This window comes from Macrobrachium nipponense, chromosome 25 (genome assembly GCF_015104395.2).
Source record: "Macrobrachium nipponense isolate FS-2020 chromosome 25, ASM1510439v2, whole genome shotgun sequence".
Lineage (NCBI taxonomy): Eukaryota > Metazoa > Arthropoda > Malacostraca > Decapoda > Palaemonidae > Macrobrachium > Macrobrachium nipponense.
This window is the reverse complement of record NC_087214.1, coordinates 42,630,681-42,644,970: the sequence shown is the minus strand read 5'-3', so window position 1 is coordinate 42,644,970 and position 14,290 is coordinate 42,630,681. Positions and strand designations below refer to the sequence as shown.

Genomic DNA, 14,290 nt, shown 5'->3' with positions numbered 1-14,290 from the left:
CGACTGTCCCATGGGCATAAAAAGCAACAATACTTCGTGAATCCTGATTGCATTCCCATCAACATTCCAGTCACCTCCAAGTCGCCACATATTTTGCACCTGGTTTTGTGTACTTTACTGCATTGAGGAGTACCTGCATGTTCTCGTAACACTCTTTTGTTTGTACTGAATGTCCTATGGGAATGGATGGTTTCTTATTACCGTTGCGTAGTAGTACTGCCTTGAGACTTCTCTTAGATGAATCAATGAATAAGCGCCATTCAGATGGAACATGTTCTTGAAACAAACAGCGAAATAACTCTTCAACATTATTACTGAAAAAAGGCTGTCCATCAACAGAAAAGTAAGAGGTCAGAGTCCCATTTCTCTCTCTGAAATATGTAATACAAACGTCTTTCTTAAGCAGACATTTTTCTTGTAGACGAGGTGCCAGTAGTTCAGCTTTATCCTTCGACAATGACAAGTCTCTAACCAAATCATTCATCTCTCCTTGAGAAAATTTCTGTGGTTCGTATTCATTTTCAATCACGAAGTAAGTTTTTGAAGGTACTAAAGATGATCGATGAAATATTTTGTGAAAAATGCTTGACTCAACCATCTAAAATCATAATGAAAAACATGAAATTACATAATGTACATAATTGGTTATAAATACCAATCAGAATTTACCTGTATAAGACGTTTACGTGTAGCGATGCTGCTGATCGAAGTTATATGCCTCTTAATTCATCAGAAAAACTATGCCTGATAGAAGGAAACCGATTGCATTTTTTAAATCAGCGGACAAAACTACATATTAAACACCTCATAAAATCCCTGATGAAAATTCGCTGTTGACCAGTGAAACCCACTTTTTGTGATAAGCCTTGCTAGCTGCCTTTCCCCTTTGTATATTAAGGGTCGGCAGCAATGGTGTATTTACACCCTCATCACTTATTCTCGCCCTTTAATGTGACAGTATATTTATTTGGCATTTACACTTGCGTTTTGAAGAATTTACCAGGAAGAAACTACAGAGGTTTGCCCTTTGATTTTTCTCATCCAGTAAGCTGTGCCCTTTGGTGTGCAAGGAGTACATATCCTTCTTTTTAATCATTTTCTTTTTTCTGCGGTCTAATAGTGAGCGATGGTAGATTACAGGAGTGGGTAGTTGGATATCTCTTTGTGTTGGCTTTCCTAACCCTCGAAATTGTACCTGTGACTCATTAGCATGCTGTAGCATTAGCCCTTGAATCTGTACAGTTCCCCTGCTGAAATATTATATTGATTTGCTCCTGTTATCCTGGAGTTCCATCACTGGACTGCGTCTTCGCAGCTGCCCTATGGTTGTTAACTTTATAATGCTACTTTTGGGATGACTATGCTTCATCCTTTAGAAGAAGTCCTGCGGAAGCTGGTGAAGAAGTCGGGGAAGAAGAGGTTTTGAAACATATCGTTGTCTTCGTCTTCATCATCCTCCTCCTCGTCTTACAGCTCCTCACCTCCTTCTTTGAAGGCTTCCTGGCCTAAGAAGAGGAAGGTAGCTTCTCTGCCCTTTAAGAAGTCTCACCACAAGACTTCTAAGGGTCTGCATCCTTCCCCCGCAGAGGAAGTAGTTATCTCTCTCGTTGGTTCACCTGCTCCTTTGGAGACTCGTTTGCGAGTTTCTCTGAATGTACAACCTGCCAGGGGGGTTCGTACATCTACAGTCAGTGACAAGGAGTCTTCTCCCATAGTGACTTTGGCGCAGGGCGAGAGAAGGGACTGGCTTTTGCCGGGTGACAGGGTCAATGTCCCTGGGGACAAGGCATTTGTAGAAGCTAGGAGGAGGTTCCCTTTACAGCTCCCTTAGCATGAGATTTTTGGCCGGAAGAGGGCTGGGACGCATTGTGAGGATGATGCATCTTCTCTTCAGCCTGGTAACTGTGCTGCTGCTACAGATCGACGAGAACCTCTACATTCTCCTCGGAAAAGCTTCTCGCCAAGGCAGCCATGCTCTCCTAGACCCATGATGCTGTCACCATTGCCAGGTTGGTGACAGGGCGTGGCTCATTTCTTTTGACAGCACCATTGTGAGGAGGAAGAGAGCATCCGATCTTCCTCTCCTATTCCCTCTACTTCCTAGGGCGACACCAAAAGGGACAAGGTGAATAGGAGGAATCCTACAGTGTCCTTTGCAGGATCCAGCATCAGTGGCTTATGCTCCTGGAGGGGTCTTAGGGTCCCACCGGACTTAGCCTACATTGTTGAGAAAGGGTCTTCTGTCAATGACAGAGAGACTTCTCACCATCTCAACACCTAGTGTTCCGACTCTCAGGATTCGAACACCTGGAGACTGTGTTCTCCCTGGCTCTTTCTGTCCTTTAGGTTTAGGGGGATTCCAATCCGCAGTCCCTGTGGGAGCTTGTGTTTTGGGAGCCTCGAGTGCGCATTCTCTTGAATTACACTCTTAATCCAGTCATAAATGCTCTCATATAGGACGGGTTTTTATGCCTGTTCCTCCTCAATTTCTACGGAAGTTGAATGGGGACCCCTCCCTGAGGATCGTTTAACGAAATTCAGGAGTCTCATCAAGCAATTGAGTTCCTTGGAATTTTTGGCATTCTCAGAGTGTTTTGGTTTTCTGTGATTTGCAAACACTTGTGCGAGACGAGCATTCTGGACAATTGTTATTTCAAGAATCGGGAGTCTCACCAAGTGCCTGGATCCCTTGGTTTCACTGGCACTTGAGGAGTGCTTGGCTTCATCATGTTGCCAAGCACCATAGCTTGACAAGGCTTACCAATTATTGTTTTACAAGAGTTAGGAATCTCACTGAGCACTGGAATTCTTACAAATTCTAGCACTTGCCGAGCACTTGCTATCACAAGTACTTGGATAGCGAAACGGGCCTTTAACAGTACAAAAGAGTTCACTCTTCAGTCTGGTTTGGGTTTTCTATACAAATCTTGGTACTGCATGCCAACATCTTGGTGCATGATAAAGTCCCGTCCTTGTGTCTTGGGTCTGAACACGTAGGACAGCAGATACGGAATCCCTCTTCATTGTTCTTCTTAGACCTTCAGCCCTGAAGGAGAAGAGTTAATTGGGAAGAAGTGATAGCTCTTTGCTGATGATTACCAATCATGATTATGTGGTAGTGGTCTACTCAGCTCACTCGACTCAGCTCTGCTAGCCCAGCTCTGCCGAGTCGAGTGCTCAGCTCTGCCGAATGGACTATCTGCTGTTGATCAATGCGGTTCCTTGTCATGGCATAGCACCCTCCTTTCCCATGTTGCAGTCCTGGTGTCATCTTGTCAGACTATAGAGTTCCTGGCCTAAGAAGAGGAAGGTAGCTTCTCTGCCCCTAAGAAGTTTCTTGTGGAGCAGGAACCGTGATGCTGTCAGAGGATCTAGTTTTTCAGAACCCCAGGAGTTCAGACCCAGGTTTGTTCTTCTGTCTCTGGTTTCAAGGGCGCGTGGCTGTGTCAGGGACTCGTTCACAGTCTCTCAGAGTGTACAACCTCCAAAGGGGATCGTACACCCAGGCAGTGATGGGGAGTCTTCTCTACATTGTGACAGTGAGAAGAGGGACCGAGCTGCTTTGGTGACTCAGACCCACCTGTAAAAGCCAGAAATGGTCCCTCAGGACGAGGCATCTGGGGAAGCTAGGAGCAGCATCTCTGGGTAGTCCTCTTCTTGAGGTTCAATCATGGAGAAGACAGATGTGTAGCAAGACACGACCAGTTCTCACCAACTTTTGCACATTTAACTCCACTCAGCTCTCACTCGCATTCACTTGAACGAAGCAGTTGTAGGAAAGAATGCTTTGTTTGGTGAGTGAGAACCTCTGCTCTCCCTTCAGGAAGTGTTTTTCACTAAGGCCAATACGTTTTCCTACTGTGTGCATTGCTATCATTACTGCAAGTTCAGAGAAGAGCAGGCGAGAGCAGTCAATCCTCCTCTCTTTTTCACCCTCTACTTCTTGGGTTATACCAGGGGGGGAGAGGGAATAATAGGAACTATGGTGTCTACTCCCCAGAGTTCGAATGCAAAAGACTATGTAACTGGTTCGATCTTAGGATGTCACTGCACGTACATTCAGTCTGTTCAGGATGGATATCACAAAGAAGTTTGAACCCCACTTCTCCAGTGTTCCCATTTTTTTGGAACTACTAGTTCAGCATGAGCTAGTCGTCTTCGGTGTCATGTTATCAACATAGAAGCCTCCCTTCTGGAAAGCCTCACTTTCAGTCTCTTCATTAGAGAGTGAAGGTCTGCTTCCAGTCCTTATTCTTTTTCTCTTTTGAAGTGAAGAAGAATTAGGCTGGTGCTCAATTAGTAGTAATAGGCGCATACCTTTAAATTAATTCTTCTGGTATGTGATTGAGATGATTAGTACCTTCTCTTAATTAACCTGAAACTCAGGACAGCCTTTCGGGCCTCCCAAAAGTTTCTGGTTTTGATTTTGATACGCCTAGTGGTATTGTTTGATAACACTACCACAGGGTTGGCATTATCACTGAACAAGAGGGTTTCTTTCTCTCTGGTCTCAGTTAACATGCAGGTGCTCGAGTGTATCTGTAGTGCACTTGTTAGCTCTGTAAGTCGAACGCATTCCAACATGGAATGTACTACCAGGCAACTCAGCCTACGAAAGTCTAGCAAGGGGCAGAGTACTGCTTTCTCACTGAGATATCGTTCGTCTTGTCGAGGATTAACTACTAAATACTAATTTGAATATCTCTGTCCAGATTTCACAGACTTAGGTCTCTCATTGGGTTGGAATTCTTCCATATGATTCATGCCTCGTGCTCCACATTTGCCATTGCAAGAATTACCAGAGATAGGTCTCATTAGACTCATTATCATCTTTCTGTTTACCTCAGGGTATAACAAAAGTCTGTAAGCTTTTTGCTTTGTCACAATCGACCCATAGACCACTGTGATGATTCAGAATGATTTTTCACACAAATACAGCAGTTTTTTGTCTTCTATATACATTTTCCTACATACATTTCCTAATTCGTAATTGTTCAACTACTAGTTGTTCACCGTGAATTGGAGTAAATGTTGGAAGACTTCCTCCCTTAACCAACCTTCGCAGTGTCAAGAAGTGGTTTGTGCATGCAGTACATCCCTCTGTTTTATAAGACTAAAGACCTCCAGCCTTCATTGCAAGGCCAGGCCTTTTTGCCAAACAGCAATGAAATACCTGATATTTTCTTTCAATCCACTGTAAATTTCAGGGATTAGAACTGTCCTCTTTGGTTGGCATCATTGATGGGACTTTTGTCTGTCAGAATTACGAAATTTAACTTCTTTCCGATTCAAGTGTGAAAGATGTAGGTTCACACTCACTCTAGTCTTTCACGAAGTAGTATTGTTCCTCCCCAGTTGAGATTTTGCTACTGATGAGAAACTTTTTCTCAGCCTTGCCATCCCAGGGACCTCAGGCCTCTGGACAACATTTGACTCTTGTTTGGGACATGTGAGCCCTTTCAAGAGTCATCAAACAGAGCTTTTGTTTTTGAAGACCATCCCGTTTCTCTCTGGCAGTGGCAAAGAGGATTGACATGTTGCATGTACCATCTTCAACATCACCCTTCAAAAGGCGGGTTTTCATGTTATGACTCCATCTCGGATGTCGAATCATTCTGCATCTCTTTTGATAGGCCCTATCTTTTGTGATCCTCTACTCCTTTGACTTTGTGTTCATTGATCCAGTTCAATTATTATTTAGTCCTGTTGATGGGTTGCTGGCTCTGCGGAGACTCGTCACCTTTCATTGGATGTCAACTTTCATTGGATGTCAAATTCCTTTCTCCACTATGGGCTTGCCAATGGAGAAGTGTCTGAGGCTTCCTTTGAGTCTTGTGAGATTGCGATCTTCGTCCCTGCAGATAGTTTTGTCACCTGCACGTTCTTCCCAAGAGTGCACAGTGTCAGTGGCTTGGTCCTTTCATCACACTCCAAAGAATATGTCGGACTGGAAGGTAGATGTAGTTCCATGAGGACCTCATTATGTCTCTGCTTTTGGGTATTGCCCACAGCTCCTTGGAACACTTTTCCCTTGGACATGTGATGGATACTCAACTAGTTGTATTTGCTTACCCTGCTCCTTTAAGAAGACAAGTTGCATCTTTTGCCTATGGTGTGCAGTTCTAGAGGTAAGAAGGATGCAAGAGTGACTGGTCTCTCCTCCTTCCCCCTCCCAGTCCTTCTGCTTCTCTTCCTTCCTGTTGAGAATAGGACTCGAACTTACACTGGCTGGTTGGGCGTTTGATGTGGTAAGCTTACACAGAGTTTCTTCTATATTTTCTTATCAGAATCATAGGAGGAATCCCTCTCCTTCCTCTATCAAGGGGAGGAAGGAGATCCGGGCAATAAGGCAGGAACGTCTCGAGTTTTTGCCTTAAAGCCTCCAACTCTTTATATTCTTCACTGCTTTTTGTAAGAATTACAATTCTGCACTCATTTCGAAAAGGCCCAGAGGTCTGACTTTTGACCTTGCAGTTCTTAGACTCCGATCAATTTGTCAGAGGCAGGGCACTCCTCCTCGCTCATTCGACCAGGAGGAATTGCCCAGGTGTGCTGAACTCCAGTCAGTTCTAGAGACTCGCTCAGATTCCTCCCTCCAACCAGTGACTCTTCCTATTGTAAAGGACCGAGGGTTTGTATATCGGGTCGGAACAAATCACAATTTTTAAAAGTAAATTGTACTCTTCCTAACCATACAAGCCTGAGGTCCTTCACACTAATTGTCCACCTCATGCCACCCCTCAACCTGAAACATGGGCTGAAAGTAAATTGGAGTGCTTACATCCTGGCAGGCGGGTCTCTCCAACTACCGGGTAGTAGTTACTGCCTAACCACTTTGTTAAAGAATTTAACGGTCGTAATCCCAGCTACACCACTTGTAATTCCTATTGTAAAGGACGTGAGGTTTGTATAATTAGGAAAAATACAGTTTACTTTTAAAGTTAGAATTTCATTTGGTTATACTTACTATATCCTTTCGCTATATCCACTAACTTTTCTTTGAAACAACTCTATAAATATATCCTGCCCTTCAAATCAGTTATATCTCTGCTAAATCTTTCCCTCTATCCATTATTTTTAATATATTATTATTCTCTTTCATTTGGTCACACCTATTTTGTCCCACATTATATCCAGTAGCTTATCTTCGACATATCTCTTTCCAAAACTTGTGTAAATATATCGTGTCCTTTCAGTCAGTTACATACCTGCTAAATTTTTGCCTCAGTCCAGTTTGGTATGTGTTATATCCTTCTTTATTTCGAGCTATACGTGTGCTATTTATCTCCCCACGGCCATCCAGTCAGTTACATGCCTGTTAAATCCTTCCCTTTGTCACTTCTGTAAGTATTATGTCCCATGTCATATCCAACTATACATGTCTTATACCTCTCTCTACAGCACCTGTGATGGGAGCTCTCACAGTCATCATAGGCCCGCGAAAATGCATCGTTTTTGGTGGCCTAATCTGCGCTGGGAGTTTCCTGTTGGCTGTGCCTGCCTTGTCTATAGAATACATGGCTTTCACACTTGGAGCCCTGTTTGGTAAGTTTCTCTCTCTCTCTCTCTCTCTCTCTCTCTCTCTCTCTCTCTCTCTCTCAGAAGTAACAGTTTGTCAGTAATTGAATAATTTTGTACTTCCCATTATTGTATGTTGGAAAATTTGTTTTTTTATTTGTTTAATCATACTTATCACTTGTAACAACACTAGCTTATAAGAAATTTGGGGTGAATTTAGTATAACTCAGAGGTTGCTGGCAAGATGGTTTTGCTAGTCTAGCAATATGTATTATTTAATACGTCAAATCCCTTATCATCATGTAAACAACTAATTGTCATTTACCTAACCCATTTGGCGTGGATTGTATACTAGGACTATATTAACACTCATGTCGCTCGCTTCTTCACTAACATGCTTAAGGTACTTCATGTAGGAAATACACCATTTTACTGTTTTGATAAGTCTCATTAACCCTTAAACGCCGAAGCGGTAAAAATCAAAACCTCTCCCGAATGCCGGGGCCGGTTTGGAGTGAGCGCGGAAGTGGAAAAAAAATGTTTTTCAAAAAATCACAGTGCGCTTAGTTTTGAAGATTAAGAGTTCATTTTTGGCTCCTTTTTTGTCATTGCCTGAAGTTTAGTATGCAATCATCAGAAATGATAAAAATTATCATTATCATATATAAATAATGCAATATATGATAGCGCAAAAACGAAATTTCATATATAATTGTATTCAAATCGTGCTGTGCGCAAAACGGTTATAGGTAACAAATTCCTTTTTTTTTCGTTGTAATGTAAACTAAATTGCAATATTTTTGGTATATAACACTTTGTAAAACGATAAAAGCAACACAGAGAAAATATAATCACAAAATGATGCATGAATTCGTAACGCGCGGACGTAAAAAAAAATATTTTTTTTAAATTCACCATAAATCTAAATATTGTTATAGAGACTTCGAATTTGTTTCAAGATGAAGTTAAATGATGGAATATTACGATACTGTAATAGTTTTAGCTTACAATTGCAGTTTCCGACCATTTCAGACGAGTTAAAGTTGACCAAATGTCAAAATAAAAAAAAAAAAAATTTATATGCAATTATTTCGGAAATTAGAAAAGCCACAACCTTCAAATATTTTTCCTTTTATTCTACATGAAATTGCGCACATTTTCATATATAAAACTCTATGAAATGCCTAATATGAAACGGAGCAAATTTTCCGAGAATGCGATGTACGCAATTCGGAGATTTATGGCGGAGAATCCGCGCGCGGAGGGAAGGAAAGTTTTTTTTTTAAATTCACCTTAAATCGAAATATTGTGCTAGAGACTTCCAATTTGTTGCAAAATGAAGGTAAATGATTGAATATTACTAAAATATAATAATTTTAGCTTACAATTGCGTTTTTCGACCATTTCGGTAGTCAAAGTTGACCGAACATGGTTTTTTTTCTATTTATCGTGATTTATATGCAAATATTTTGAAAATGAGTAAAGCTACAACCTTCAATTATTTTTCGTTGTATTCTACATGAAATTGCGCACATTTTCATATATAAAACTTTATGTAACGGCTAATTTAAAATGGTGCAAACATTACCACAATCGCACGTAGGATTTTTTCGGAAGAGTTACCGCGCGGACGTAAGGAAAATGTTATTTTTTTCATAAATTCACCATAAATCGAAATATTGTGCTATAGACTTCCAATTTGTTACAAAATGAAGGTAAATGATTGAATATTACTAAAATATAAGAGTTTTAGCTTACAATTGCGTTTTTCGACCATTTCGGTAGAGTCAAAATTGACCAAAGGTTGAAAATTTGTCACTTATCATTTTTTATATGAAAATATTTCAAAACTGATAAAAGCTACAACCATGGGTTGTTTTTAGTTGTATTGTGCATGAAATTACGCACATTTCCATATATAAAACTTTATGTAACGGCTAATTTTAAAATGGTGCAAACATTACCACAATCGCATGTATGATTTTTTTCAGAAGTTACCGCACGGACGTAAGGAAAAAGTTTTTTAATAAATTCATCATAAATCGAAATATTGTGCTAGAGACTTCCAATTTGTTGCAAAATTAAGGTAAATAGTTGAATATTACTACAATATAAGCGTTTTAGCTTACGATTGCGTTTTTCGACCATTTTGGTAGAGTCAAAGTTGACCGAAGGTTGAAATTTTGGCACTTATCGTTATTTATATAGGAATTTTAGCTTACAATTGCGTTTTCTCGACCTTTTCTGTAGAGTCAAAGTTGACCGAAGGTTGAAATTTTTGCACTTATCGTTATTTATATGAAAATATTTCAAAATTGATAAAAGCTACAATCATGAGTATTTTTTAGTTGTATTGTGCATGAAATTGCGCACATTTTCATATATAATACTTCATGTAAAGGATAATTTAAAATGGTGCAATAATTAATGTCAAAGTGACGAAATAATTTCCGAGATGTGTCACTGATACTTTTTAGTGCGATAAGAAAGAAATTCGCGCTTGCGCGCCTGCGTAGCGATTGTAAAGAAAACAACGCCTTGATCCGTGAACTCCCAGCATCCCCAAGGCGCGTGATACAAAAGTTTTCGGCTGGTAGGCTATAAGTATTTTCTGCGAAATTTTTAAAAAAAAACTTTTTTGAGCCGACGTTTTATGATACGTCCAATCGGCATACGGGAGACATTTTGACTCGACGTTTAATACGTCCCAATCGGCGGTAAGAGGGTTAATACGTCCATTCGGCGTTTAAGGGTTAATTTATTATTTTCGAGTGCCTTTCATTAATTTGTTATTTTAAAACAGCTTTTAAATAATTATTTTGATAACATGTATTTGTGAGGACCAGAGAGTAAGACAGGTAGCTGGGTGCTGATAATTTATTACAGACGAACTGGGTTGACATAGATGGGTGCGGAAGGAAACGTAGTGTCCGTCACGCACGCACGAACAAACATAAACAAAAAGGGACAGGGCCCCCGCTGTGAATGTGTTTCTTCACAGACGAAAATACATGAATGATATTACATAGAGGGAACGGATTCCCAACATAATAATATACATCAAAAGAAAGGGAGTAAAATACTCTACAGAAAGATAAAAGGAACAACGCAGCTTCGTGATGAGAAGCAATAAAAATATAGAAAAAGTGTTGTCCTTACATATTCGTTTAAGCAAAACGCGGTCATTACTTTCATATAAAATATATGAATCTGGTATCCTATAAGTAAGGGATGTTGTATATAATTTTAACTATGACATGTAGAATAACCATTGTAAAATGGAAATAAAGTTTTGATTTGATTTGATTTGATTGATTTGACTCTCTCTCTCTCTCTCTCTCTCTCTCTCTCTCTCTCTCTCTCTCTCTCTCTCTCTCTCTCTCTCTCCAGTATAGCTCTTAAGAACTGAAAAAGCTGTTTCCATGATTCTCTCTCTCTCTCTCTCTCTCTCTCTCTCTCTCTCTCTCTCTCTCTCTCTCTCTCTGCAATACAGCTCTTAGGAACTTTCATTTCAGTGCCTTAGAAGAAAGTGATTCTCTCTCTCTCTCTCTCTCTCTCTCTCTCTCTCTCTCTCTCTCTCTACACAGATGGCACATCTGTATTCGGTTATTTGGGCTCGGTTTGGCCATTTTCAATTGTTTAGAAAGAAATGGTGGGGTGGGGTTTCGAACACCTGTGGGAATTGAACACAAACTTCTAAAACATGCACAAATTACAGGTGCGGGCATGTGCATGGCAGAAACTCCAGGGTACATTGTAGTGACAGACTACTTCGAGAGGAGGAGACCTTTCGCCAACGGCGTTCGGGCGGCTGGAAACCCAATGGGTGGCGTCATATTCTCTCCCCTGGTCGTCTTGCTGCACCGTCACTTTGGTTTCCAGGGCGCCCTTGTTATGATGGCAGGCGTCATGTTGCAGCTGGCTGTTCTGGGCATGCTCATGAGGCCCTTCGAACAACACCAGAGGATCGTAACTGAGGACTTCTGGAGGAAGAGGGTGCAGAGCAACCCTTCTTGGTACCAGAGGAAACAGGACCAAGAGAATATGCAGACGCAGAAGAAGAACAATAACAAGAAGAAGCCACTCCAGTTCTCCTTCTTCAGGAACCCCTCTTATCTGGTGTACTTGGCCGTTGTCATCTGCTCCACTGCAGCGTTGCCCAACGCCCTCTTCTTCCTCCCCGTCTACGGCAGGACAATTGGTCTCACTGACATGCAAAACTCATTCGTGTCCTCTTACTGTTCTCTGAGCGACTCGCTCATGCGCCTGGCTTGTGGGTCGATATTCAGCTGCAAAGTCTTCAAGAAGACAAACGGATTCATAGTGAGGTAAGTACTGTTTTGTATATCAAAGTTCTTGATTAAGTTCTACACTAGGAGAAGAGATATCCTATTAAGACACTAGGATAGATTAAGTAATGTAGTAATGGAGGTGGGATTGTATATAGGAGTCTTAGTGGAACTGACATACTAGAGGGCAAGCTCCTGTTTTGAAGGGGAGTGAGGCAGTAGAATCTTAGTGCATTTCACCAGATGTGAGGCAGTCATTTATAATTTTATTGAATCATTAATTCCTATTTTATCTGGTACATTTCTGACAACTCATCCACTCTTCAAATGCATATATATTTGATAAGATTTATGTACCTATTTATTTTTTGCACTGAGCAGCAATGATGAAATTATCCTACAAGTCTATTTACTCAGAGTGACTTATCACAATTCTCTATATATTTGTAACGTGACAACAGAGTGGAGAGAAAATGATTGAACTTCCCTTCCCCTGCAATCCCTGACCTTAACCATGTTCCAGCTTGCTTGTAGGGGCAGCAGGATGTCTGATTGTCCCCCTTTGTGGAAGTATGTGGCAACTCCTCATCTCGGCCACCATGTTTTCTCTCTGCATGGGATTCTTCTGGACTCTGATCAACATCCTCTTGGCAGAACAGTTCGGCGGAGACGCCATGCCCTCCACCTGGGGCTTCTTCAGGATGGTCCAGGGGATTTGTAGCTTCGTGTACCCTCCTTTGATAGGTAAAGTAGTAAGACTTTCTCATTACTTGTCAGCTTAAAAGGGAGTGGTTGCAGAGTAGGTTGACAGAGGTAGGTGTGAGAAATTTTAACCTTTCATAGAATGCCATATCCTGACCTAACCAAACCTTACCTTCCTAACCTAACTTAGGGCACCATGCCCAGAACTGGAAGGGAGCCTTTGACCCTGGGCCTGCCAAGTAAAAATGAATATCCCTGTCTCTCTACTCTGCATATTACCCTCTAAAAGAAGTAAGCCTCTTTGACTTTGGCATAGATCTGATCTGCCCATTCATGTTCTCACGCCCATACAATTTTATATATGCCGAGTAAAAATTGAGAGTTGGCTCCATACAGTTGAATGGTGTGGGGAGATGTTACAGAATGACATGCATAGCAGGCCACTGGAGAATACAATAGGGTATCCATTCCTTATAGCCTTAGCCTTGACTCTCAGCTATTGCTTGTATCCACTGAACAAGGCTTTTCATGACCAGTTATTCATAAGACTGAAAATAATGCAGATCTAATTTTTTTTTAAATTTGGCTATTCGGAGTAACGACCTGATATGTCTGGGAATTTTCACGAACATCTTTCGGGAGGTAGTATGCTTTGGCCCGCAGGTCATTTCATGATATTTTGATGGTGATTGAATTAAGTCCGAGGGACAGGATAAAGAAGCAGGTCACACCATTAGCTTTACCTTAACACCCTGAGGTAGTAAGATTCCCATAATAAAAAGTAGTTTTTCTGATGTACTATTCCTAAAGTGTTTTTTCTAATGGTGTAGCTTTCCCAGTGTAATACAGTGAAGTGGATGTTGCACTGAATTTTTTAGCAAGGAAAACTTTTAAGTATAGAACCCAGTAGGCAGTTGAAGTGTGAATGGGGTAGTGACTATTGTTTTATTTTCAGGTTTCGTCATGGACAGCACAGGGGGCATGGCAGCACCGTATGCCCTCATGGGTATTTTAACGTTTGGGGCAGCTGTTATATTTGCCTTACAGCCTTTGATAGCTAAGTTACCTGGATCAAAAATTAATTTAACTTGATTCACAAGAAAGTAACAATCTTTCTTTTTGAGTGGGTATGTGTTTGTGTTTGTAAGTGGGAAGGTTTTATGTATAATAATTTACATCTTTAACATTGTAACTACTGTAGTAGCAGTAGAAATAGCAATGATAGCAGCTCTGTAATAGAAATAGTGGCTCAATACCAGATAGGGACTTGAGGGTGTTTCCGACCCGTGTGATATCATAGTGTGTTGTACAAACAGTATGTGTAAACACAGCCTGGGCCAATTGGTAGCCTTAGCATTTCCCTAGTAGACAAGACCCTATGGGGGCAGTGACCTCAGGGCACCTCACGCAGTGCACTGTAGGCATTACTCAAGGTTCTTTCCAACATCTCTTCAGCCCCCTAGCTGCAACCCCTTTCATTCCTTTTGCTGTACCTCCATTCGTATTCTCTTCGATCTTGCTATCCATCATTGTCTAACAACTGTTTCATAGTGAAACTGCGAGGTTTGCCGCTTATTACGGCTTTCAAACCTCCCTGCTTTCAACTTCCTTTCCAGCAGCGAATGACCTCATTCTACCCTCCGTAGGTCTATTAGAAACTACCTTTTGCAACATTACATGACGTGTGAATTTATGATCCTTCCTTTTTATGAATTGGAAAGCGAAAATGATGGTCGATTATTGCTTCATAATTTTTGGGGACGATGTTTTCATCAATATGG

The 14,290-nt window shown here is 41.0% G+C and overlaps 1 protein-coding gene across 3 annotated transcripts in view; it reads left to right on the top strand.

Moving 5' to 3' along the window:
- The window catches only part of LOC135199418 (monocarboxylate transporter 2-like), a 31,779-nt gene that overhangs the window by 17,149 nt on the left and 340 nt on the right, over positions 1-14,290 (top strand). For all 3 annotated transcript variants that reach the window (XM_064227440.1, XM_064227439.1, XM_064227441.1), the window contains exons 4-7: positions 7,402-7,545; positions 11,237-11,846; positions 12,331-12,551; positions 13,465-14,290. The exon at positions 13,465-14,290 is cut by the window's right edge and continues 340 nt beyond it. In XM_064227440.1, coding sequence (XP_064083510.1) covers positions 7,402-7,545; positions 11,237-11,846; positions 12,331-12,551; positions 13,465-13,601 — 1,112 coding nt within the window. In that variant the 3' untranslated portion in view covers positions 13,602-14,290. The remainder of the gene's footprint in view (positions 1-7,401; positions 7,546-11,236; positions 11,847-12,330; positions 12,552-13,464) is intronic.